The following is a 26,972-nucleotide window of genomic DNA, read 5'->3' as shown; positions in this document are numbered from 1 at the left end:
TATGTTTTGGTGGACATAAGTAGTCATTTCTTTTGTATAAATACATAGGAGTGGAATTTTGGGGTCATTTTGTTTGGCTTTGTTTGGCCTAAATAGATATTGCCAGTTTTCCAAAGTGAATGTACCAATTTCCAGTGCCATCAGCATTATATGAGACTTTTACTTGCACATATTTTCTTTAATACTTGGTATTGCAGTTTAAAAAAGTCTTTAGCCATTCTGGTAGGTGTAGCTCATTGTCATTTTAATTTAAATTCCCCTCATGAGTAATAATACCCTGTAACTCTTCAATAAGCATATAATATGCTTGTTGGCCATTTGGATATCCTCTTTTGTGAAATGTCTGTTCAAGTCTATTGTCCTTTTTTATTAAGTTGTTTGTCATGGAAGGAAAACAGAGCAGCAGTTGTAAGGATGGTGGAGGAAGATGAGATCAGTTAAAAGGTTACTCTGTGATCCAGGTGAGAGACTAAGCTCCATGAGGGTGGGGACTTCCTTTCATTCAGGCTGGTATCTTCCCATCTCAGGACACTGGCACATAGTAGGTGCTCAAAAAGTGTGTGTGTGTGTATATATATATATTTTTTTTTTTTTTTTTTTTTTTTTTAACTGAATGAATGTGGCCCTCAATCAGGGAAGTAGAGATGGAAAGGAAGCTATAGATACAAGAGATAATAAAATGCCTTCACGGGAGTAAAAGAGGATGGAATTAGGGTGAGTACCAGATTACCTGGTATGTACATTGAGTGTCAAATTGGGGATAGTGCTGTCATCAAAGAAATAAATACTACAGAAGGAATTACCAGTTTAAAAATAGGGATAAGTTTAGTTACCGTGTGGACTGGAGCATATTACCCAACATCTGTACTTCAGTTTCCTCAACTCTAAAATTTAGCTGTACTGAGGCCTAATAGGGTCATTGTGAGGCCTAAATGAGATAAAGCATATAAAACGTGGAGAATAGTGTTTGGCACATAGAATGGACTCCAGAAGGTTAGAGATAGAAACAAACAAAATCCGTCTTTATGGAGCTTACATTTTAGTAGTGGTGGGTGTATATATAACAAAATAAGTAAAAACATAGCATATTGGATGGTGAGAAGCATTATGGAGAAAAAGTGAATCGGGAAAGGCATGAACAGCAGTTGTGCATGGTGATAGTGGAATTGGGGTTGAGGGATCATTTTGAATAAGGTGATCAAGTAAGTCACTCCCTAAGGAAATTCACATTATGCCTGTAGGGAAATGGGGCAAAGATTCAGGGTTAGGGAAAGAATGGAATACACTGTCATGATTTTTTTTTTAAGATAAAGCAGAGCTCCCTATTTTTACCAAATAGAGTGTAATATTAGGTTTATCTGTTTTATTGTGTAGCCCACAGCAGTTACTTACCTCAACCTTTTATCCCCTCCTCCCTGCATCTCTCTCTCTCTGTCTGTCTCTCTCCCCCTCTCCCCCTCCCTCTCTCCATCTCTCTCTCCCTCTCCCCTTCTCCCTCTCTCTCCCTCCCTCCCCCCCTCCCCCCTCTCCCCCCCCCCCCAAGCCTAAGCATGAATTTAATCCCTAAAAGATTATCGTTACATATTTTGGAGGAGGTGTTTTATGTTTAATTCTGATATATTAGCAACAAATTAGTAGGTTCTCTAACAGTAGTTACTACTTGGGAATCAGCAAAATGTCTTCTTTCATAATTTATATATACACATGTTCCAAACCACGTTATGTATATAAATAAGATATAGCTATAGTGTCTGGAGTCCATGTAGCAATTTGTTCATTCTTTTAAACTTCTCAAAATGAAATTTGCCTGGAATAACAGTCTACAAATAATTCTAAAATAGAAAGACCTTTTTGGTTTTTTTTTAGTAGCATCATTTTTCAAGTATGTGCAATTGAAAGTCACAAGAACTGTTTTCTGGAAATAGTTTGAATTCTAGCAAGTATATTCCACAAAAACAGAAATAATGTAGATGTCCGTAAGCCTAGGCCACTAGATTATGGGCACAATACATTTTAATAACACTAATACTGTTATTTTATTAAATATGCTAGATTATATCTTTAAAAATGTAAAAACTCCCTAGCTCAGAATATGCACTTGAGTATCACTTGACTAGTGCAAAAACAGCGTGTTGCATATCCCGTTTACCTGTGCTGAATATCTCTGCCTCCTTTCTCTTTGTTGCCCAGTTCTAGAATCAGTCAAAGCCCTACGGTAGCAACCAAGTGCCGCAAGGAAGTCTAAGGCATAAGGTCCCTGGAAAAAAGCAATAGAAGCAAGTAAAAGGAAAGAAGTGGGAGCTATTAGTGTGACATGTGCTGCTGTGTTTTCATAAGACAGGATTCTTTATTCTCAAGTGTTATTGACACCTGTTTTTGTTCCTTCAGTTCAACACAAGAAATTTGCTGCATTCAAAATCCAAATGTCATCACTGCTCCAAAAATGAGTTCGTAAAAGGTAGCTTCCTAACTGGGGTCAATTTAACAGGAGTGCTTTGTAACATTTTAAAAATATAGATGTAGAAAAACTTAATATGTAATGTTGAATGAAAGAAGCTAAAATACAACAGAATATATGTACTGATGATTCTGTTATATAGGATTTTAAAACAAAAGTGATCTAGAGTAGTAGAAGTTGGGGTAGTAGAGAATAAAGGGGTGGCAAGGGGCCCTTCTGGGGTGCTGGTAATGCACATCTTGGGTGTACAGGTATGCTCACCTTGTGATAATTCATTGCGCTGAGCATTCTTACCTTTCTGTGTATGTTATACTTCAGTACATACAATTAGGATTCATTTTCTATTTCAGTGTGGATTATTTCTCAGTGAAGTGTTCTAATAAAGTATTCCTGTGGCTCTCTTCAAAGGAAATGTAGTAGTTGCTATAACCTGATTTTTCAAATGGATAAATAAACTGGTAGGCCTAAACAGTTTCCCAGTCCTGTACTGGCTAGCATATGGCCTGTCTTGGAGAGGTTCCATAGGCACTTGAAAAGAATTCTCCTGTTGTTGATACAGTATTCTAAGGGTGTCTTTTAGGTCCAGTTGGTTTATAATGTTATTCAAGTCTCATATGTATATCCTTGTTAAGCTGTGCACACTATTCTGGGTGGTAAGGCCCTAGGTTTCTTCCCTATCTGCTTTTCTTTAGGCCTGTGGACTGTTGGAGAAAACTTAAATACTGCAGCTTGGTAAGTTTGCTAATGTATATTGGCTAGCTGCTTCTGTATTACAGTCATAGAGCAAATAGCAAGAGAGGAAGAAAACCCAAGATAGTCTCTGAGTTTAAGGAATTTACACGCCACTTATAGCCTAGCCTTGCTTTATTGAGGTCACGGTTATCAGGGATACCAGTTAAGAAACTGTCACAGTAATCCAGGTAAGAGATGTTGGTAGCCTAAACTAAGGTCTTGGGAATGGATGGGACGGTTTTAAGACACACTAAAGGAATACAATGAGTAGGACATGGTGCTAGATTTGTTGAGGGGGAGGATTTGAGGAAAAGGAAGTAGTCAACGACGATCCTCATGCTGTGTCAACAGCTAAGTCCGTCAATCATTGACATAGAGAATAAAAGGTTAGGTAAGGTGGCATGGTTTGAGACTCAAGTTGGACATGGGTGACTAGCTAGCTGGTTATATGGCCCTGGCACTCGGCAGAGAGCTCAGAATTGCCATGTAGATTTGGAAGTCAGCTTCTACTTGGTATTTGAAAGCTGAAAATAAATGACATCCCTCAATGACATTTTGTAGAGAAGAGAATCGAGGAATGAATTCTGAGGAAGATGAGCAGAGAAAGAGAAGCCCTCAAGAGAGACATGCAAGGAGTGGCCTGCCACTTAGTGTGGTTCTTGCACTGCCATTATAGCAGTGAAAGAGGGGCAGCATTTGCAGGATTAGCTGGTCGACATTGTTAAATACTGTATATATAGGAAGAAATAAGATAAGGACTAAGATGGAACCATTGAATTTCATAAGATTGTTCATGTGCTAGTTAAGAGTCGTTTCAAAATAGTGGTTGGGACAAAGTAATAGTTTGAAAACTGAAAAGTGAGGGGTGGGGAATAGCGTTTAGGAGAAGACAGGGATTGAATGACTTTTAAAAAAAATAAGACAGGTTCGCGATAGAAATGAGCTTTTTAGCTCCTCTGAACAAGGATTTAAGTGTGCTAGTGGGAAAAGAGCTGGTAAAGATGTGTAAGTTGAAGAAACAATATTAGTGTTGCTCCTTAAAATGTCTCAATTCCATTGGGTTCCTCAGGAGTCTATAGGTTGGTATTTAACAATCTAAAATACAAGTTTATGAGGTACAAGTTAGATTTTCTTTTCATTGTGAGCATTTTCCCTTACATTCAAGATATTGAGTACTTGCCAATCAGATTTGTCATTGTGTCTCAAAATAACTCCTGGGACATACGGAGCAAACTTCCTCTATAACAAGGAGTCGTTATTGTGGAAGGATGATTTCAAACTGTGACCTGAAAAGCTATTTAAAGGCTTCTTAAAATATTTGCCTAGTCTTCAAAACTTTTGACTGAGTTATCTTTATGATTTAGCAAAGAGCCTTAATTAAGGAGACATCAATTTTCACAAAGAAAACCAGTTTCAGAAATTTGCCCTTAATTTGAAAGCAGTTAACAAGATAGCAGATATATTTAAAATGCCTAGTATGTTCCAGAATATTCCTGATTTGGGTTATTAGTTCTTGGGATGATCTTGATGTTTGGATTACCACTAAATGGTGATGACGTACTTACTAACTTGATATTAATAGTAATAGTATATGTAATATTCATCGGTGTTAATGCAAAAACTGAAAAAAGAAAATTTCCCTTTGCTGTTTTGCTACAGTGGATAAGTCTTTTTCTGCTTACTACCTTCACAGTCCCTTTAAAGGCAATGCTTTTGAGTCTGGCCTTTTCATTCTGCCACCTTTAATAACTGCTGATGTCCTCTTCAGTGTAGCAAATGTACACCTAACATATAACTGAGCTTCAAACTATATACACAAAGTTAGAGACTGATTCACTTCCTAGAGGACTGTTTCAACTTCAGATCAGACAGCTTCTCCATGAATGGTTTTTATCTTCCTTACTGTTTCTTTTAAATTTGGCATTAGGTTCCAGGTAGAAATGTTTCTTTTTGTCCCTCTGAACACTGGGAAAGTAAGCCACCTAAATTAACCCTTTGCAGCTTTCTCAACCCTTCTTTATCATGATCTATTTTTCAGGCTTGTCCACCTTGAAATCAAAAGCCCTTCTCTTTATTCCTATCCCAAATATTTCTCCATTTGTACTAACATTAGCATATTTATATCTAGGATGTTGTGTACAATATAGGGCTACAATTCAACCCATATATTTTTGGAAGAGATATTTTAACAGTCAAAATTGGGTCTTCACAGTATTATTGCTGGAAAAACCTTGAGCCTCCTCAAAAATCTCAGACTACTATCTCATCTGTAAATTGATACTCTGCTGGAAATTATAACACTGAATAGTGTAATAATAAGTCTTCTTTTATTTTCTTTTTGTTTTTTATTTCCTGTATTTGGCTTCATTTTTCAAGATAGTTAAAACTTTTCTCTGATGTTGCCCTGCATGTTGGTTGTCATGGAAATGTTCCAAAGAAATGGCAGAGTAAATTTAAGGTCAAGGATAATGAGTTAAACTCATCTCATGAGGCAGGGCTGGGTGGGAGTAGATCCAAGATTGTCTTCTTAAAGACTTTCAGGTTTTGTTTGATATCCTATCTTTCTCAGAGCAGTTTATAGTTCAAATTCACATGAGAGCTGAGTTTCAGTCTTAGCTCAACAGTTTATTAGCTTCAGGCAAGTTATTTGTGCTACAGAAGCCAGGAGTTATCTATGAAATGCACATAGTACTGTATCGGAGGAGTGACTGGCCCAGAGTAGATACTTGATGAATTTTACTTTCCATGTTTCTCTGATTTCTCCAAATCAGAGGCAGGTAAAATGAACCTGTAATAGAGGAGATGGTGATAAATTTTTAACAGTTTTTTAAATGTCAGTTTAATATATTTATATGAAATCTTGAAAGCAACGTAATTTATTTCATAGAACTATTGCTGTGCTCATAGAAGAAATCTGAATAATATCTTTATATTTTTAAGTTATCACATTTAAAAATTTGAAAACTGACTTTATAAAAAGCCTTTAATGACTTTTAACAACTTTATTGACGTATAATTTGCATACTATAAAATTCGCTTATTTTAAGTGCACAATTCAATAATTTTTAGTAAATTTACAGAATTGTGCAGCCGTCACCACAATCCAATTTTAGAGCATTGCCATCACCCCTCAAAGTTCCCTTGTCTTAAAGACTTAACTTTTCACCTGTAAGGTGACACAAATTATAGGATTTAAAAGTACCGTTTTGGGCGTTAGGCCAGCCTGAGTTTGAATCATAGTCTTGCCACTTACTAGCCTTGTGTCTTTGGATGCTTCTCTGTACTGTGGTTTCTTTTATCTTCAAAGTGGAGATAATGACATCACAGCATTGCTGTGAACATTTAATTAATTAGATACTACATATAGAGCATTGAAAGTACAGGCATGTAGTTGGTGCTTAACAAGTATTGGTTACTAGTGGTTCTCTATATTGTGGTTTAGTTTTATGGTAGACATTTAGAGAAGAGAACCATCTGAAAACACCTAGAATACTGCCTGACACATGTTTTGTTTTCAGAAAACCAAGCTCTGTTATGCATCATGTCCTCATAATTTTGTCTATAGTAGCTCTTTGGCAGTTGCTTTAATCACAGTTAAACCTTGAGGTTCACAATATATAGTTATTTGTTACTTTGCAGAGGCATGGATTTGAATTGAATAGCTACAAGGCAGCTGTACGAGTTGAAGTTTGATATCTGCAGACTGGTCACTTAGCTAGTGGAATGGGTCCTTGGTCTTACTGTTTACTGTTCATTGAAATAATTTTACTCTGATAAGATCTTATTTATTTATTAAAAAAGCTCTGAGAAAAGTCAAGTGATAATATTAATGATTAATTTTATTAATATAAAAAATTATTTTTTTAAGTGATAGTTTTTCATCAGAATTTAGAAGTTGGAAAACTCAGTAAAACATCAAATGTTAGATTCTGTACAGTAGCTCCAATCTGTACAGTGACAGGAGGAAGGCATGAAACCAAATCGTCTTTTAAGTGTTTTCTATGAACACTTTTCCTGGTATAATGTGTATATTATTGGTGAAATTATATTTTTTAATTTGGACCTTCTTCAAGGTGGACTGATTTCTATTATCATGTGTATTCTGAGTTGTCTGTTATCATTTAGCTACAGTAAAATCACTAATTGTTGCCATTTGTGTAGGAGGGTAGACCTTATTTAAACTGATGGGAAAGTTGACCATTGCTCTCATCACTGAGCAGCTTTTGGATTTTTTTGAAATAAAGACTCATCATTCATGCTCTGTTTCTGATTAGTAAGGTTCCAGTAGAATGTACTCCTAATGAGCTAGATTTGGGCTGACCCCCAACACATAATGATTTATCTGCAGGCCTTGAGCTCGTGTGCTTTAATAGAATTATTCAGCTTTTTTTTTTCTTTTTTCCCTGGCAGAATCTTGCTCTAAGGAAATTTAAAAAGTCAGTGTTGGTATTTTAGCAATTTTATTTCATATGTTTACTCTTGACTGAAAGAATGTTTATTACATTCACTGAGCGATATGTCCTGTGTGGTTTAGATATGTTTTATGGTTGAAGAACATGTAAACACTGTCTTTGAGAAGCTTGGAGAATGTTTGGAAAGATGACTTTGGAGAAAGATGTTTCAAGAATGAAGAAGGGGAAATTCTTCTTAGATCTAATAATTGCAATTAATGACAGACACTTTGTCTCTAAACAATACCTTTGCCTTCTGTTTTTATAATTCCTGAATTAGAACCATCAAAGAGTGACTTACTGTTCTTAGTCATCAAACTTTCCCAAGCAAAGGCAAGCTTTTACAATGCTAGTTTACCCTTGGTGTCTCAGACCTATCTTTATGGTCAAAAGCTTGCTTTTAGTTTTAGTGAAAAACGGGGTGCTGATTCTGTATGTTTATTCTATCTAGTTTGGTATAGTTGTCTCCAGAGCTAGTTTACTAGAAAATGTAAGAGGTTAGCAACTATGTAATCTCATTTTACTAGGTTAATAAACTATGCTAGTTCTTTAAAATAGATAAGGTATACAAAAGTTTATAAGGGTTTTTAATGAATTTTGAAAAGAGCTAATAAAATTTTAATGTACCTGAATTGTAGTGAGGAGCTCTAGTTTTCCTAGTAAACAACACAGACTAGGTCTGTGCTCTCGTGGAGTCTGTCTTCTAAATAATAGGAGAACATAGACATTGAGTGAACAAAAATATAAGGAAGAAAATGCAACTTATAGATGATGGAAATGTTTCGCAGGGAGTTTAAATACAGTGATGGACTAGAGAAGAATTTAGAGGTTATTTGAGAGTTTTAAGTGTTCAGGGAGGTCTGCTGAGGAGTTGCCATTTTTAATGGCATCTAAATGATAAGGAGTGGCCTCCATTCCAAAGATTAAACAGAGACTAGTATTAACATTCTAAGATGGAACCAAGCTGCACTTGAGTAGCTGGCGGGTAGTGGGGTGTGAGGACAAGTGTTAGAAAATGAAGTTGGAGGGCTAAGTGTAGGTCATAGCATTCAGGTCATTGTAAACCAGGATAAATCCAGATTTCATTTTACATGTAGTGGGAAGCCAGTTCAGGATTTTTAGCTGGAGAATTAGAAAAGGAAAGTCAAGATAGAGACCTGAGGACTCCAGAAGTTTAAGAAATCAACACCATAGCCAGTGAATTGGGAATGTTGAGGGAGGGCAGTGTGGTTCATTATTGACACTCTCAAGGAGGAAGTAGTCATCTGTTTCACATCTTGTTGAGAAGTTAAGTGAAATTAGAGCAATGCCCTGACCCTTAGATTTGGCAACAAGTTTGCCTGAAGAACAGTAGTATTAGGGAATACAGCTTTGTGACATTGGGTTTTGAACAAAACTGGAAGTAGTTCTTCCTTAATCTGTGAGTGGTGATGTGGTTAAGAGTGGGTTTTGAGCCAGAATATTTGGGTTAATAGCTCTATTTCTTTTTAGAGTTTTCAGCATCTCTAAATCTCTCTAATTTTTTTAAATATCTGTAAAACCCATTTTAACAGTAATTACCTACCTTTTATCGGTTTGCTCTATGTAAGGCATTTAGTACGTTATGTGCACATAGTTTTATAAGAAGTAAAAATTATAATGACCTGCAGTAAAACATTTCTTTTGTGCTCTTTGGGGTTTGTACAGTTTATAGTGTTTAAGGAAATAAACTGCTGTTTTGTCTTGACTTTATGATTAACAAATTTTAAGTTCTCTACACGGCCATACTAGTAAAAAGGAAGGAACCATCAACTCTGTTTTGCAGGGATTAACACAGGATCCTATTCTTTGCAGGTATTAATATAAAGCCATGCTAATCCATAGAAACATTCGTGTAGGTGATACTTTACCGGCTTAATCAGCTTCAGCAAACGTATTCTGACTAATACCAGTTCTTGTTGCAAATATTACATCCTCTAAACACTTACCTTTTTTGTTCTTTATTTTAAAACATTCTGCAACCCCATGCAGTTGTATTGTTGGACTCTACTATTGAGTACAATAACTAGATTCTGTATTTTTTTAGCATTCCAGATGATAGTTTCAATTTATTAAGTAGTAGTAATTTCATGTAAACTTGCAGCTACTCATAATTTCTTTTGTTAAAAGTATGTATAATTAAAACATTATAGAAATCAAAATGTGGGCAGTTTCTTTTGCGGGGGGGCAGGGAGGCAGTTTCTTTATTGTTATCACAGGGCCATTTGAACACACATGCAGATAACTTTAATTTTAGATCCTGAGCATGAAATTAACTTGGTAACTGTCTGCTAGGCCATTAATTTTTTTTTCATTGTCCATTTATCCGGTAGCATGCTTTGCAAAAACCCAAACAAAGCTGAGGTTACTCAGAAGGCAGATAACTATGTGCTGTGTCACTGTTTCCCCAACAGTTCAGAGTCTGTCACATAGTAGTGCTTAGTAAATATTTGTTGAATGAATGGATAAAAGTTTTAACATTCTTACAAACTGTTCTCTTATCAGTAATGGACTTGTATTTAAGGTTATTTCAATAAAACATGAATTCAGTGTAATGCTTCAAGACTTACGGTATATAGATTACTAGTTAATTACAGCTTAATTAAGATTTTTTTTTCATCTTTGTAAGTAGTCTCTACTGAGCATAATCAAGTCTTTAAGAACTTGGAATGCTATGTTACCTTATTGTTCTGTGCATCAGTTCTCATTTTTCGAAACTACAGTTATAGTAAGTTTGGTACATACCGTTTAAGATACACGCTAGAAGTTTCTGGTTGGGTTTTATACATAAAGAAAATTTCTGTTAGACACAGCTGATGAGTTTTGTGTTTGATTTGGTGTTTATCTCCCACCAAAAATAAGAGGATAGACAGTGAAAATCAATTATACATGAGTTCCCATTAATATAATTGTTCTATCATTCTTAAATTCGATAATTTAAAAAAGCTTTTGAAGTAAATTTTAACTGTGTTCTAACACAACACACAATAGCAAGTATAGGAAGTACTGGGGGGTTAAAGATACCAACAGTAAATAAAACTCTTAAGACTATGTAAAACCCTTAAAAATAAACCTGAAAAAATTCTGTATCTTTTCGTCTCATTATCTATACAAAATTACATGATAAAATCTTTTAAGGTAGTTTTTATTCTAGGCTAATTTTTAAAACCCTTTTTACTGAGGTGTAATATTCACAGAAATGTACTTATTAAAAGTGTAGAGCTTGATAAATTTTTACAGCTGAACAGAGTCACGTAACTGGTGTACAGGTCAAAAAACACTATTATTAGCCACCTTGCAAAGGCTAATTTTTAAATATAAAAAATCATAGATTTAGAAAAATTTGGAGCGTTAGGTCTGGATCTAACTTTATAACTAACTTCAAGTGTCAACCTCAGGCAAGTTATTTTTTCTTCTGGGGTCTGCTCCCCATCTTTAAATTGAGGGGATGAGACAGAATGTTTGATTACAGCTCTAATTCTGTAAAAGTGCAAAAAGATGGGCTATGGTAACGTAAACATGGTGTAAAAGGTTGTAGGTAGTAGGATGAGAAAGCACAGTTTAATTGAAAAAGGAAGACACTTACTTTTTTTCTTTTTCTTTGTTTTCCAGGTTATATTTCACACTATGTGCTGACTGTATCTACAGAAGATACTTAAAAAAAAAGAAAAAAGAAAAAAAAAAGATAAACTTTTTTCAAAGATTTTGATTCCAGTGGAATCTTTGCTTTAGATATTGTGTGCGTGTGTGTGAGTGAATCGTAACTCCAGAAGCAATGCCTGTACAAGCTCCACAGTGGACGGATTTCCTTTCCTGCCCAATTTGCACTCAGACTTTTGACGAAACAATTCGAAAGCCCATCAGTTTGGGTTGTGGCCATACTGTCTGCAAGATGTGCCTGAATAAACTCCACCGCAAGGCTTGCCCATTTGACCAGACCACTATCAACACAGACATTGAGCTTCTTCCCGTGAACTCAGCGTTGCTGCAGCTGGTGGGTGCTCAGGTAAGAGGAGTGACTTACTCTTATGTTTTGATTTCTGTGTGTGTGTGTGTGTGTGTGTGTGTGTGTTCTTCCTGAGAGAGGCTTGTTGAATTAAAATCGGGTAACATTGCCTTCTATTTCAATAGATAAAATTCTGTTCAGTACTGTGCAAATCCTTTATTTCAGTCTATTAGACTTACTGTCGTGCAGTATTTCTCAGTCAGAGTGCTGTAACATCCATTTAATCTGCTGGTCAGACTTTCTCAACAGTCTTAGCTATTCAGATCACTAGAGAAAACTAGGAAGTCGCAAGGGCTTTGTAATATTGAGGAAAATATTATTCACAAAACCACTGTATTTCACTTACTAGGAAAAGTGAAGCTGCTTCAGACAATTTTGCTTAGTAGAGGCTAATTGAAATGAAAGATAAAGAAGATGACAAAAACTGGAGCGCACACAGCCTTTGGGAACCATTTATCTAGAGTAGGAGCAAATATCCCGAGGTACCTATAAACTTTAGTGTGGTAATTCTGAAAGTGATACTCTGAAAGTTTTATGTCAGAATTCTCAAATTAGAGATTAGTGGTATCCTCAGAGGGTTTCACAAAGCCTGGGAGGCAGATTTTTGAGACCTAGGTTCACTGAAATAATTCCTCACTAAATTAATTTGCATAGTGTGAGTCTAAAGTACCGTACATTTACCATAAATTCTTTTCTGAATAAATATACTGGAACTTTGGAGTTATTCCCACTAATGTCTTCCTATAAGTTGCTATAAACTAGTGAAGGTTGACATTGTGTATGTTGGACATAAACAGAGCAGTTCTAGAATAGCTTATTTAAAAGGATAACAATATATTTACATACCTTTCTTGATGACGTCACCAACAACACTACAGAATATTTGTCAAAAAGGAAAGTGCCGTTGATTTTTTTTTTCCTTCTGTACTTAATTTTTCATTTCATAATCATTTTTATTTTGAAAATCCCAGTACGACATTTTGGAAACGTTTAAAAAATAGACTTATTGGGGGTAACAATTTTAGAAATATAATATTTAATAGGAACCAAGGTTTACTTTTTAAAATAAAGTGGATTAAAGATGAACTGATTCTTTTTCTACAAAATGAGTAAGACCTTGTCATAGCTTAACAGAAACAACTAATGTTTGTGAAATATGAGTATATAGGACATTTAAAATAACTACTATTTTAACCTTAAATATTTCTGTTTAAAAACTGTTTGAGCTAATAAATTAATTAAAGTTTCAGGATACAAAATCAACATGCAAAAATCAGTTGCATGTCTGTTTATACACTAACAATGAACAATCCAAAAGGAAATTAAAAAGACAATTTCACTTACAGTAACATCAAAAAGAATACAATACTTAGGAATACATTTAGCAAAGGAGGTGAAACACTTGTGTACTGAAAGCTATAAAACAAGCTGAAATGAATTTTAAAAGATGTAAATAAATGGAAAGACATCACGCATTCACATATAGGCAGATTTCATATTATTAAGATGACCCCAAAGTAATTACCCAAAGTAATCTACAGATTCAAATGCGAGCTCTATCAAAATAAACCAATGGTGGTTTATTTTTCAGGAATAGAAAAATTCACCTAAAATTCATACGGAATCGTAAGGGACCCCAAAAAACAATCTTAAAAAAGAAGAACAAAGTTAAAGGAATCACACTTTCTGATTTTGAAACTGCAAAGCGACAGTAATCAAGACAGAATGGTACTGACATAAAGGCAGATATTTAGATCAGTGGAATAGAAGAGAGAGCTCAGAAATAAACCCACGTGTATAGTCAGATGATTTTTGACAAGGTTGCCAAGACCATTCAGTGCGGGAAAAGATAGTCTTTCCAAAACATGGTGCTGGGAAAACTGGATATCCAAATGCAAAAAATTGAATTTGGACCCCTATTTCACACCACATACAAAACTTAACTCAAAAGGGGTCAAAAGCTAAATGTAAGAGCTAAAACTACAAAACTCTTCGAACAAATAATAGGCATAGAATTTGTGACCTTGGAATAGGCAGTGGTTTTGTAGATAGGACACCAAAAACACAAGAGAAAAGATAAATTGAACTAAATCGAAATTTAAAACTTTGTGCTTCCAATGACATCATCAAGAGAGTGAAAGAACAACTCACAGAATGGGAGAAAATCATTGTAATTCATATACCTGATCAGAAACTTGTATCTAGACTATATAAAGAACTCTTACAAATTAATAAAAAGAACATAATTTTAAAATGAGCAAAGATCTGAATAGACACCTCACCAGAGAAGATATACAGATGGCAAGTAAGCAAATCAAAAGTTGTTCAACATCATTTGTCATTCAGAAATGCAAATGAAAACAATGAGATGCCACTGCATACCAGTTAGAATAGCTAAAAATCCCAAACACTGACACCACCAAACACTGAAGGAGTATGGAGCAACCGAAACTCGTTTACTGTTAGTAGGAATGCAAAATGCTAGTCACTTTGGAAGTTACTGTATGATTCTATGTTTCTGTTTATATAAGATGTCTAAAATAAGCAAATCCATAAAGACAGAAAATAGATTCATGTTTTCCTGTGATTGGTGGTGGTTGGAAAGAAATATGGGAGGGGGGCAGTTAAAAGAATATGGGGCTCTTTGGGAGGTAATGAAAAATGTTCAAAAATTGTGAGGGTTGCACAACTGTGAATATACTGAAAACCATTGATTTATGTATCTTAAATGGGTCACCTATATGGTATGCAAATTATATCTCAATAAAGTTACAGAAGCAAAACAAAACCAAAATAATGCAGTAAACTGTGTGTGTGTGTGTGTGTGTGTGTGTGTGTGTAGAAAAGGTCTTTTGAAAGAATCCAGTAGTTTAGTGGGAGTTTTGATGTTACTGGTGTGGACAGTACATAAGCACACTCATTAAAACATTTGTTTAATTAATTGGTGAACACGGACACAGACCTTTTCTTTTGACATCTAGGTCCCTGAGCAGCAGCCCATTACTCTGTGTAGTGGGGTTGAAGATACAAAGCATTATGAGGAAGCCAAGAAGTGTGTAGAAGAATTAGCATTATACCTGAAACCACTCAGCAGTGCTCGAGGTAAATCAGATGCCGTTAGCAACACTAAGTAAATGTTAATCAAAATACTTTTATTACCAGAAAGATTGTGGGATCTAAGTGAATGTTAATGGCATTCATTTATTATAAACCAAACCCATTGGTGCTAAATAATGTCATTATAAACCAAGCAAATAAAGAAGTGAATTTAGAGTTTATGTTGGAAACGTTTGAATGAGTTGCAGAGGTATAAATACACTGATGATTTCAGGAGGACTCTCTATTATTTGACAACTCTGAATTGTCTGCCTTCCATTCAGTTTCATACGGTATACTGTAGGGGATGTAATAAAACTGGAAGTTGCCATTACTGTCTCGTCATTACAGCCTATTTCATTAGGAAGGGAAGATTAATCACTATGAAATATATGCCAACGCTGTTATGACCTCAAGATCTGGATCTTAAACTAATTATTATCTAGCTTTTTTTTTCTTTATTCTTCCATGATTAACATGAATAATGGTGTATTTATTGTTGTGTTACATTTGCATGAGATGACAGCTTTCGTATACTTGTAAAAATGCTTCACTTGTGTAATTTTATTTATTGCTTATTTTAAATGTTCTGGTAGAACTCCCGACTATTCACCTACCCATAAGTCAGTCAGCCCGTTAGAAGAAGTTTTCCTGGTCTCTAAAATTGCGTTGTAAACCTAGAAATAACTATTTGCTCTCTTTTAAAGGAGTGGGTCTGAATAGCACGACTCAGAGTGTTCTGAGTCGCCCAATGCAGAGGAAGCTGGTGACTCTGGTCCACTGCCAACTAGTGGAAGAAGAAGGCAGGATTCGTGCCATGCGGGCAGCTCGGTCTTTAGGCGAAAGAACAGTTACAGAACTCATTCTCCAGCACCAGAACCCCCAGCAGCTCTCTTCCAACCTTTGGGCAGCAGTCAGGGCTAGGGGCTGCCAGTTCCTTGGACCAGGTATAGATTTAATTTCCTATTTACTATGCAAGAAATTCTCAAAGTATGCTGTAAGAACTGTAAGTTAGGTCCAAAGTCCAGTTCATTGCAAATTCTGTTATCAAGTAACAACCCTCTTGACAGTCATGGCTTGGGTAATTCCATGTCAGTTTTTCAGAGCACTTAAAACTTTTAATGTCAAAAATTTGTTCATTTTGATAGAAGTTTTTCTTAAGTGTTTTCTTTAAGTTTTTCTTAAATTAATTTTTTATCTGATTTCTTAAGTAAAATATACAGAATGTAATACAAAATTGCCCCCAAAAGGTTAACAAGTGTAACTGTGTCTGTCATTGTGTTGTCCATTCATTAAGTGATACCTGCAAAAATTATTGAATATTGCCCTTCTAATAAGTGGATTTATCTTATCTCTGCACATGATAAATTTTAGTTTTGCCCAATTTTTCCTAGCAATGCAGGAGGAAGCTCTAAAGCTGGTTCTCCTAGCCTTAGAAGATGGTTCTGCTTTGTCAAGAAAAGTATTGGTTCTCTTTGTGGTGCAAAGGTTGGAGCCCCGGTTTCCTCAAGCCTCTAAAACTAGCATTGGGCATGTTGTCCAGCTTCTTTACAGAGCGTCCTGCTTCAAGGTAAGAACCTTGGTCACATTTCAGCTTAAAAGCAAACATTGTCTTTCCCCTAAACTTACGTAGTAAGACTTGTAGTTTAATAAAATTGCCTGTATCTTTTCAGGCAATTTCAGCAATTTTTCTTTTTTCTTTTACAGAATGTAGATGGTGTCCTATTAAAGTTGTCTTTTTGTATTAAATTTTGTATGTTAGATATTGAACAACATAGATCAAACCAAGGCTTACAGATTTTTGCATTTGAAGAGATTTTTGTATTTGAAGAGCTGTGTCAATTTTCCACCAAGACTACAAGCAGACTTGGTCTGAATAGAGGGCCCTTGAAGCAGGAAAGGTTTTATTGGGCTATTTGCTTCTGATAGAATTCCACACATACAGTACTGGAGTCCCCCTTGCCATTTCGGTTTCAGGGTGTAGAGTAATGCTGGACAGATTCCTTGGTACCCCAAACTGATGCTGCACTACTTCCAGCATAGGTGCCCACTATATATCATTTATTGTTTGTCCTGTTTTCGTGACTTCTTAATGTTAAGGCTTCTTGCTTCTGACACAACACATAATCAGTACTTTGTGGATCAGGGAAGCATGTCTCTAAAACATTGTCAGTTCATACAAGCTCTACAGAAATCCATTCCTGAGGTCCCCACATTCCTTCATCTGACACTCAAACTAAAATAATCCCACATTAGCCTCCTACTAAATTCTAGTCTCATTTTTTGAAAAGGATAAAATGATTCACAAAACAGCAGCAGAGTAGACAGAATTACTGTAAAAAATGTTTTTAAACTTCCATCTAAAGGCCAACATTATTCTGTTTCTTTCTAAAGTCAGATTATGTACTGAAAATGGGATGTGGACTCCAGGTGTGTACCCACTCCTCTCATTTTCCGTAGGTGCCTCTGGAGCTGTCACAGCCTCTAGCGAAAATAGCTCCAACTGGTGCACATTGTCCCTGAATAACTCAAAGTTGTTACAGTGGTTGAAATAACATGATTGTACAGAGTAATCCAGCATACACTTCAGAATGGCTACCTGCCTCCAATGTTGTTTGTTCTCCATTAATAGCATCAGACAGATACAATATAGAAAGTTTAAAAAATAAAAAGAGAGGTAAGGAAATCCAACCTTCCCCTGTGAAGAATAATAAGGGGCTCATAAGCCCCAGCATAGCCACAAAGTGAACTTCACAATCCTAATTAAAAACATTAATAGTGATTTTTTAAAAGATTGGAAATTTGTAAAAATCTGATTTTCCGCTTGGGTCATGATTCCCTTTATTTCATTGTCTGCCTGCTTTTTTTTCTCTTGGTGGTCGTTTGTACTATATATACTCTCAATCATGAAAAGTTTATCTTCTCTCATTGCAGTAGGGTCTATACCCTTAACTATTCACTATGGCAGAGTTTCTGTTAAGTGTCTACCAAAACCATTTCATCTTCCTCACAGAACTCAAATCAGACTGCATTTTCCATTCTTTGTTGAAGGTGTATGTCCATGTAGCTGTGTCCTCCTATCATCTCTCTTATTTCCATTTGAAAACCTTTTTAATCTGTGGGATAATTCTGTTAGTTCTTAGTATATAGTACAATTCCAGGACTTTAGACAGTGCTCTCTTTGAAATCCTTGATTGTCTTTTAGTTAAAGAAAATTTTGAGAGCCAAGTCTAGGGAACCCCAGTATGTCATACAGAAAGCATAGTCTACATTTTAATGAGGTGTATCCTATATTGACAGGGAGTTTTCATAATATACACGTGTATTTGCTCTTTTGACTTGCTTTTGAATAGTGTCAAAATACGTATTTTTTGTGACCATAATTCTTGATTTTTTATTTATTTATTTGATCTTTCTGTGGACTTATCTAACAAAATTTAATTTAGACCTTCTTGTAATAAGAATGGAATACATTTTTAAATATAGTATCAGTATGACCTAAAAGTATGACTGAAATATTGCCAAGCTTCTTTAGTGGGAGAAAAAAAAAGGGAGGGAAGTTTCTACTACAGGAATTTGCGTCTGTATGGGAATAAAAGGTCAACAAGGCAAAATATGTAGGTGATCTTAAACTAGAATTAATTATATTACTTTGATTGGTTAAGCCTTTGGCCTAAATCCAGCTTGACTCAAAATGTGAATCACTGGGTGTGATAACAATAGTACCTGCCTCAACAAGTTTAGAGAATTAAACATGGTCATATGTCAGTACAATGGTTAATAAGGTAACTTAACACACCAACTGGCACATACCAAGTACTCAATAAGTGTTAATTTTATTTACTAAAAGGTATTATTATCATCATGATTATTCTAATTCAGCATCTCAGAATTTGCACTTTCTAATGATGGCTCAGCCTATAAAATTCCATAGAGAATTAAGCCAAATACAAATTAGTCATACTTAGAATCACACCAGCATCTGAAGCTCTTTTGTTTATGAGTAGCAGCCAGCTCAGTGCCAGGCAAGCCAAAGAGTAATAATCCACAGTTATGGAGAAGAAACATACATTGTTTTTCAGAATAATTGTACTTTGTATGAGTATTTTCTTCTTTTCACACATGTATATACACACACATACAATTTAAGCTGTATTATGTATTAAGATCTGCCTATTCAGTCTTTGAATTTTGTTCCAGCGTATATTCTTTCTGTAAGACCTGTCCAGAAGATTGTGACATCTGTAAAGGGGGAAATGTTTTACTGGCAAAATGGTGTGCTCCATTTTAATCTTGCTATTGTGAAAAGAAATTTGTTACATTAAAAATGATCTGTTACCTATATGTGGTCTTAGAAAGTATAAACCCATTTTGTTCCTTACCTGACTCATTATGAGATTATATGTGTCTTCGTAGGTCACCAAACGTGATGAAGACTCTTCTTTGATGCAGCTGAAAGAAGAATTTAGAACCTATGAAGCTCTGCGGCGAGAGCATGACTCCCAGATAGTGCAGATTGCTATGGAAGCAGGCTTACGGATTGCACCAGACCAGTGGTCCTCTTTGCTCTATGGAGACCAGTCTCACAAGTCGCATATGCAGTCCATTATTGACAAGGTACACCCTTTTTTGTTCCTTACTCTTGGGCTAATCCTGCAGATTTGGTAATTCCTTTATTTAATAGATGTGTATTAGTGACTACTCTATGTCAGGTTCTTGAAATTATATTCTCTGTAACCAAGTGTCATAACTCGTCATCATAATTCCAGTTTGTTAATATAAAGATTTGTTTTAACTGGGTTATAATTAACATTGTTGATATAAGATTTCATTAGTGTTATAATGCTTTATCCAGCACGCTGTCTTTCATTCCTTTGAGAGGGTCCTATCTCTCTTTTGATATCACTTCTTTTATTGTTCTCTGAGTTTTGATCATTGTGTTAGTTAAATCCATTTTCTAAGTGCTTTTATTGTCCTCCCTGTAGCAGCCATTTAATGGTCTGGAAGATGTACACATTGAGGTTTCATATCATTCTCAGCTAGAATAATTTCACATAATAAATTACCAGCCATTTTGAGCTTGACCAAATATTCAGTAAATTTATTTCTACTTTAGCTCTTGTTATAGTGAAGAAATCACGAGAGTACACATGAATTTTAGGTCATGAATTTTACGTCAGGCTCCTTTATTTCAGATTTTAAGAGCTATATTTAATAAAATTGGAGCATACTATAGCAGTGTTGTAATTCAATGTGAAAGTTCTATAAAAGTCTTTTAAAGCATCTTGTAAATATGTTATGTTAAATAACAGTATTTAATTTTTACTATTTTACCTTACATACTTATAATCACAGAGATGATCACATATTAGAGTCTACCCTACCATTAATTGAGAGAAATAAGGTCAAGATGTAAAAGTTCCCTAAATATAATATATCTAACACTTACTGAGAGTTAACTATGTGCCTGGTGTTTTAAAGAATTCATTGAATCTTCTAACAGCCCTGAAAGACAGAGAGAGGTTATGTACATTTCTCCAGTGACAGAGCTGGATTTGAACTCGGGCATTCTGACTCTAGAATCTATGTTCTTAACCACTAAGCCTCTTTCCATGCAGCATGTGTGTGTGTGATTTTCCATGTTTTTTTAGTGTATACCTTTTTTAAAAATTACCTTTTATAGAGTGACCTTTTGGGAGAGAAAAATTCTCATCTATATTAATAAACTGCTAAATTTTTCCAAGTAAAAACTCTTAGTTACTATCACATAATCAATTTTTTCCCCGTTAAAGGTCATGTTTGGCCACCTTAAGGGAGATAATCCAATGTTTATCATTAAGGCTTAGGAAGATACATAACCTGTTAGCTTCCAAAAAAACCAAACCAATAAAGGGTTTTTTTGAGTTGGAACGGACTTTTGAAATTATTTAGTCCGTATAACAGATGTGCTTCAGACTGAGTCTGTAAAGGTTACAGCCAGTGTCACAGTCTTTGGTCTAAAACAGAATTTGAACTCAAACTCAGTTTGACTGAGTCCAGTTTCATCGTTCTTGGTATTGTATACCATTATCTCTAGACAATATTTCCAAATTTCAGTTATTTGAAAGAACCCCAAGAACCAAACTGTAAGAACGTAAAATGGGAAGAATACTTCCAAACTGAGAAATTGAGAACGGTCTCTCATTTGAGAAATGTGACAGCAGAGGGAAGAGAGTATACAATAAGACAAGCTGTAGCTGCAGGGAAGTGCAGGGTTTGCTCAGGTAGCAAGTAATTCAGTCTGGCCAAAGTATGGGGTGTCTGGGAGAAAAAATTAAATTTAACAAATTGCAAAAATGATTGTGATATTGTAAATAATCTTCACTTTAAAAGGATTGTCTGGGCTTTGGGAAAGTTAATATTTATGTTTTTTAAGTTGCAGACCCCAGCCTCTTTTGCACAAAGTGTTCAGGAACTAACGATTGCTCTTCAGCGGACTGGAGATCCAGCAAACTTGAACCGCCTGAGACCCCATTTGGAGCTATTAGCAAACATTGACCCAAGTCCAGGTAAACCCAAGGGAAATTACTGGACTGTCCTGTGTGCCTTGGTGCTGCTCAGTGATTTGTTAAATTATTTTGTGTTACATTCTAGCATTTCCCTGGGTGGTTATTCATATTTTTTCTACAGTATTTAAGTTTCTGGCCCCAGTCTTCTCTGTCTGTCTCTTTATTGCTTCAACCAATGTTTATTTAATACTTTTTATTGTACTCCTCACTTCACCAGTAAATTCTCTCTGTGATCCTTTGTTTCCTCTTTCTCCCACTGTAAAATTGTGCTGTTCTACCATTCTCAACTCTTGACAAAACTCAAGTTTTCTCATTTTTTTCTAAATCATATGTCGTGAGTTGCATTTTCTTGGTCCCGTTTTTTTCTTCTCTATGATAATATCATTTCATCAAGTATCTCTTTCAACCCCTTTCCTGTTCTTTCTTCTTGACCTTAAAATCACCCATCCTTCACTTTTCACCTAATACTTACATTTAAGATATTTTAGCTGGTCTCTTATTGCTGTGTTTTTACTACTGAGCTAAAACTTTCTTAACATTCACTAGTAATTTCCCAGTTTCTAATTCCACGGGCTTTTTCTCAGTCCTTAAATTACTTGATTTGTCTTCAGCATTTCATAATGTTGTTGATTACTTCCTTGGTATGGAAACTCTCCTGATACTGTATTTCTGTAGCCTTACGGTTCTCTTCTGACCTGTCTAAATGCTGCTTCTGTCTTATTTTGACCACACTTTCCTCTCCTGCCAGCTTACTTAAGGAGTAAGCTGGTTCTGTGCTTGGAATTTTGTTTTCTCTACACTCTGTTGGTGAAGGTCATTCAATCCCAGCATCAGGTATCGCTTTATAGATAATAGATGCCCAGCTATCTCTCTCACTGTTATCTCTTCATCACTCCACACCCACTTTCCCAAATGCTTTCTGAGATTCACCCTCATCTGTGTTCCATCTTCACTTGATACCTGCTCTTCCTCCTGTGTTCCCTGTCTCTGCAAATGACCTCATTCTCGAGGTATGTAAGCTTACAACCCGAGTCTTCTGTTACTTCATATCTTTTCCTTTCACTTGCTCTACATACCATTTCAGACAACAGGATCTATGTGTTTTTCTTTCATAATATCCCTCTATCCCATGCCTGTTATTTCTGCCTTAATGAGGACCTCATTCCTTTTCCTGAGACTGCCTTCCACTTTACTCTTTTAATTGTTCCAATCCATTCCACTTCTACTGCTGCAAAATAAATCACATTCTGATCTTATTTCCACACTTACAAACTTTCAGTAATACCCCAATGCTTACAGAAAAGTTTAGAACTCTTGACTGTGACATTCAGAGCTCTCTAATTTTTTATCAGCCTGCCTTTGTAGATTTACTACCAAAATTGCATAATCAAACCAAATCAGATCCGTTCCTAGAACACAGTGATTTTTTCCCCACTTCTGTGCTTTGATCATCCTGAGCGATCATGAGAGCACTTTGCCAAGCTTACCACCCCCATCAGCCACCAACCTGTTTACCTGCATCTGTGCCAATGTATCCTACTCTCCTTGTGTAACAGTGGATAACTGTACTACGAGCTAACGCCGTCCTCTCTCCTCATGTGCCAATATCATCTTGTCAAGAATATCCTGCCAGTATCATCTGTTTCTTATATCATCAGTTTCCTTCTCTCTGGAGCATTTCTGACAGCAGTCAAACATGGTATTATTTCTCTCATCGTAACACACTTTTGACACCATTTGCCATCCACCTACCACTCTGTTTCTCCTCTTTTTATAGCACTCTCTTGAACTCACTCTAATCAGGCATTATCACTCAATCAAAACTGCTTTTTGTCAAGGTGACAAGTGACTTCCATATGGCTAATATTGTTCTTGGCACTCATTATATTTGACCTGTTAGCAGCATTTAACATTGTTGCTTATTCTCTACTCTTTATAACACTTTTTTCACTTCTAGGTCACCACTCTCTCCTAAGTTTCCTTCTTTCTTTATTGGAGCCTCCTTTTCTGATTTTTCCTTCTCTCTATAGACTCTCACCTTTTCCCCCCACTGTAGCCTGACTTTTGGAGTGCTCCCAGAGATTAATCCTCGTATCTCTTCCCCCCCCACTTCTCCCGCCTCCCCCCCACTCCAGTTCAAACCGTTGTTTCTCAGTCTAGCTGTGTAGGACACAGCTCCCTGGCCCATGTGGTATTATGAGCCTTGCGCTCCCCACCGGCTGAGGCAGTCAGTCGCCAGTTGTTGGTCAGCCGCTCATGGCAGCTCTCACCGGTTGCCGGCCACTCATGCTGGCTGCCGGCCACTCATGATGGCAGCACACAGCAGCCCACGGCAGGACTGCAGCACACGGACGCTCACACTGACCTCCCGCTGCTCACCGCAGCCCAGCTCCAGGGAGAGCCGTTGTTCACAGTCTTAGCTGTAGAGGGCGCAACTCACTGGCCCATGTGGGAATGGAACCGGCAGCCTCCATGTTAGGAGCACAGTGCTCCAACCACCTGAGCCACCAGCCTGGCCCTCTCTTTTCTATTTATACCCATTCACTAGATAATCTCATCTAGCCTTGTGGCTTTAAATATTTATATGATTCGTGAATTTACTATATTTCATCAATTCTGAAGTACATTTTTTTTCAGATCTTAGCATTTCTGAAATTGGGATGAGTTTGTACAATCAATGACATCATAATTTAATTAGCAGTCTTTTTTCTAGCAATCTTTTTGGTGGCACAGAAAATAAGGATATGTGTGTATTACAATTGATAGCATTTTAGAATCTGTGAAACACAGTATATCCAGATTCTTCCCAAATTCTTTTGTATGTCAACCTGTCTGCTGAATATCCAACAGCTCCACTTGAATATCTAATAAGAATTTCAAACTTAATCTGTCCAAAAGTGAGTTGTAAGCCTCTGTCCCAGCCCTGCCATTCCTGTTAGTGGCAGCTCTGTCCTTCCGTTTCCTCAGTCCAAATACCTTGGCAATATCGTCTTCAACTCGTCTTTCTCTCTTTAAGATCCATCTACTCTATCAGCATATCCTGTAGGCCCTTCCTTTCAAATCCATCCGGACTCCATCTGCTTATCACTTTCACTGCTACCACCCTTATCTCTCTTCGTGGATTATAGAATAGCTTCTTATTGTCTGTGGTTTTAGCAGAGGAGCCGGAGTGCTCTTACCCTTGTGCTCCAAAATTCTTCAGTGCTTTCATCACTCAGTAAAAGGCAAAGTCTTTTCCGTAACCTCAGGCCTCGCATGACTGGTCTTCCTTTACCTCTCTCCTGCGTCGTCTCCTACTCTTTTTCCACCTAATTTAATTCCTCTCTAGTCTTACTTCCATGGAACATGCCAGACGTACTCCCACATCAGGTCTCTGCACTTTTCTTCCCTCTTCCTAGCATGTTTTTCTCCTAATATTATCTGTAAGTCACGCTCAAACTCTTCTTTCGGGTCTTTAATCAAATGAAACCTCAAGGAGGCTTCTGAGGCCACCCTGTCTAAAATTGTACACATGCCTATCTCACTCCCCTTCTTTATTCATTCAACTCAGTATTCTCTAAATATTATACTTTGTATTCTGGTTATTTATAGCCTTATGGTTAATTTTTCCTTTATAAAATCACAGTGCTGGCACTCGACAAATAACTTACTAAATGAGGACAATGTATAACAGAGTTGATTTATATAATAGCTCTTCTATTAAACTTTTTAAATATTCTGTGTACCAGTACTTGATTTATACAAAATTTCAAGACAGACTTTACAGATTGTCTGACTGTAGGCAGTCCACAGTTACATCTTGTTGGGTCCACACAGTGTTGACCTGCACAATATTCTAAATTTTTAGGTATCAACACTCATAAACTGGGTAATTTTACCGAAAAATCTCACATTTCAGCTTTCCCTGGGAAACAGTGGTGTATCTAGCAGTGCCAGCCTTGCTTCTTCACATAACAGCAGTCAGCTAAAGTTAAATGGTAACCATAACCTTAGACCTGAGACATACTCTCCAGTTCCACATGCCCTGTCACTCACTGTTGTGATTTCCAACACTCAGGGTCTAACTGCAGTTGCCATTTATTGTCTGGCCTACTTATTAGTTCGATTATGTTACCTTCCCTGTCCCTGTAGTTATTTTAGTTTGCAACCCTACCTTTGAAAGACTATATTTCATTAAAATGATGTTTAGGTGAATATTACCTACAAAGATGTAATAAAGCTTAATTTGATTCTACTGAGGTGCTGACACAGTTCCTTTGTTAACTTAGTGTTGAGCAAAACATTGACTAACATAATTAAAAAAGGTTTTTTTATTTGTTGTATAGATGCTCCTCCTCCTACTTGGGAACAGCTAGAAAATGGGCTGGTTGCTGTGCGTACAGTGGTACACGGGCTGGTTGATTATATCCAGAACCACAGCAAAAAAGGAGCAGATCAACAGCAGGTAAGGCAGAAGTTTGAAACTTAGAAGGAAACCACTGTGGGTATCCTTAAAGATACAAACAAAGCCAATAACAATACACGAGCATTTTGAGACTGTAGAAACTATAAATTAGTTTAGCATGGTTAGCAGCCAGTTCCTTGGATTAGCCTCATAATTTTATCTGACACACAAATTAAATAATTCTTGTGGGTCTAATGTACTGGAGTCACTTTTCACATTGGACATAGTGGCAGTTGATTCTGTGCTAAAGCTTATTCTATTTAAATCAAATTACTCTCTTTGGTTACTGTTATATTTCTGTTGGACAATAAGTATCACTTTTTAGTGCTAATGCTACATCTCTCCAATATTATTCACACATTCATAAATGTTTTTCTATGTTAGTATTTGAAAATTTTTCATTCATAAGGTCTGTTATACCATTGCATCAATTTTCCTCAAATATTCTTTTTTTTTTCAGTTGGGAAATATTGGGAACAGTGTGTTTCTCCAGGGCCCATCAGCTCCAAGTAGTTGCCCTTCAGTCTAGCTGTGGAGGGCACAGCTCAGCTCCAAGTCCAGTTGTTGTTTTCAATCTTTAGTTGCAGGGGGCGCAGCCCACCATCCCATGTGGGAATCCAACCGGCAACCTTGTTGAGAGCTTGCGCTCTAACCAGCTGAACCATCTGACTGCCTCTCCGAAAGCTCAGTGGCAGCTAGTTGTCTTCAATCTAGTTGTGGAGGGCGCAGCTCACTGGCCCATATGGGAATCAAACCGGCAACCCTGTTGTTCAGGGCTCGCGCTCTAGCCAACTGAGCCATCCAGCCACTCCCACTAGGTCTTTTATTTTGCAGCAGTAAGCTTGAGAAATTAAAACTTTGTAATTAATTTATGTGGCTCAGGTAAATATTAATAGATTATTTAATAATCTTATTTTCTTTGGGAGGTAAGAAATATTAAAACTGTCCTAAGAATAATAATATGTATACAATTTTCCTCATCAATCTAAGCACAGATCAGAGCTTTATTTTATGATTCAGAAATGGAAGAAATTAAAACCTGTTTTTAACTCCCTGTTCCATTAGACATCATGAATGATGTAACAAAAATAAGATTAACCGTTGTGTTCTGCCAATAAGTGATAAAATACATTAAATTTCATTTAGCTTAGTATTGTGTTTGGTATCTCAACTCCCAACTCCATTGTCCTGCCTTATTCCTGAGTTCTAAGTAATAAGT

The 26,972-nt window shown here is 36.4% G+C and overlaps 1 protein-coding gene across 3 annotated transcripts in view; it reads left to right on the top strand.

Annotated features, from left to right (window-relative positions):
• The window catches only part of RC3H1 (ring finger and CCCH-type domains 1), a 61,520-nt gene that overhangs the window by 10,491 nt on the left and 24,057 nt on the right, over nt 1–26,972 (top strand). For 2 of the 3 annotated variants that reach the window (XM_019725730.2, XM_019725570.2), the window contains exons 2-8: nt 11,272–11,665; nt 14,647–14,767; nt 15,469–15,708; nt 16,156–16,331; nt 19,178–19,378; nt 21,177–21,309; nt 25,635–25,753. In XM_019725730.2, the coding sequence (XP_019581289.2) occupies nt 11,435–11,665; nt 14,647–14,767; nt 15,469–15,708; nt 16,156–16,331; nt 19,178–19,378; nt 21,177–21,309; nt 25,635–25,753 (1,221 nt within the window). In that variant the 5' untranslated portion in view covers nt 11,272–11,434. The remainder of the gene's footprint in view (nt 1–11,271; nt 11,666–14,646; nt 14,768–15,468; nt 15,709–16,155; nt 16,332–19,177; nt 19,379–21,176; nt 21,310–25,634; nt 25,754–26,972) is intronic. The other variant, XM_019725644.2, reaches the window with a different exon arrangement.

The sequence above is a fragment of the Rhinolophus sinicus genome, linkage group LG17, assembly GCF_036562045.2.
Source record: "Rhinolophus sinicus isolate RSC01 linkage group LG17, ASM3656204v1, whole genome shotgun sequence".
NCBI classification, from domain to species: domain Eukaryota; kingdom Metazoa; phylum Chordata; class Mammalia; order Chiroptera; family Rhinolophidae; genus Rhinolophus; species Rhinolophus sinicus.
The sequence above is the reverse complement of the archived record's forward strand: the minus strand, read 5'-3'. Positions and strand labels throughout refer to the sequence as shown.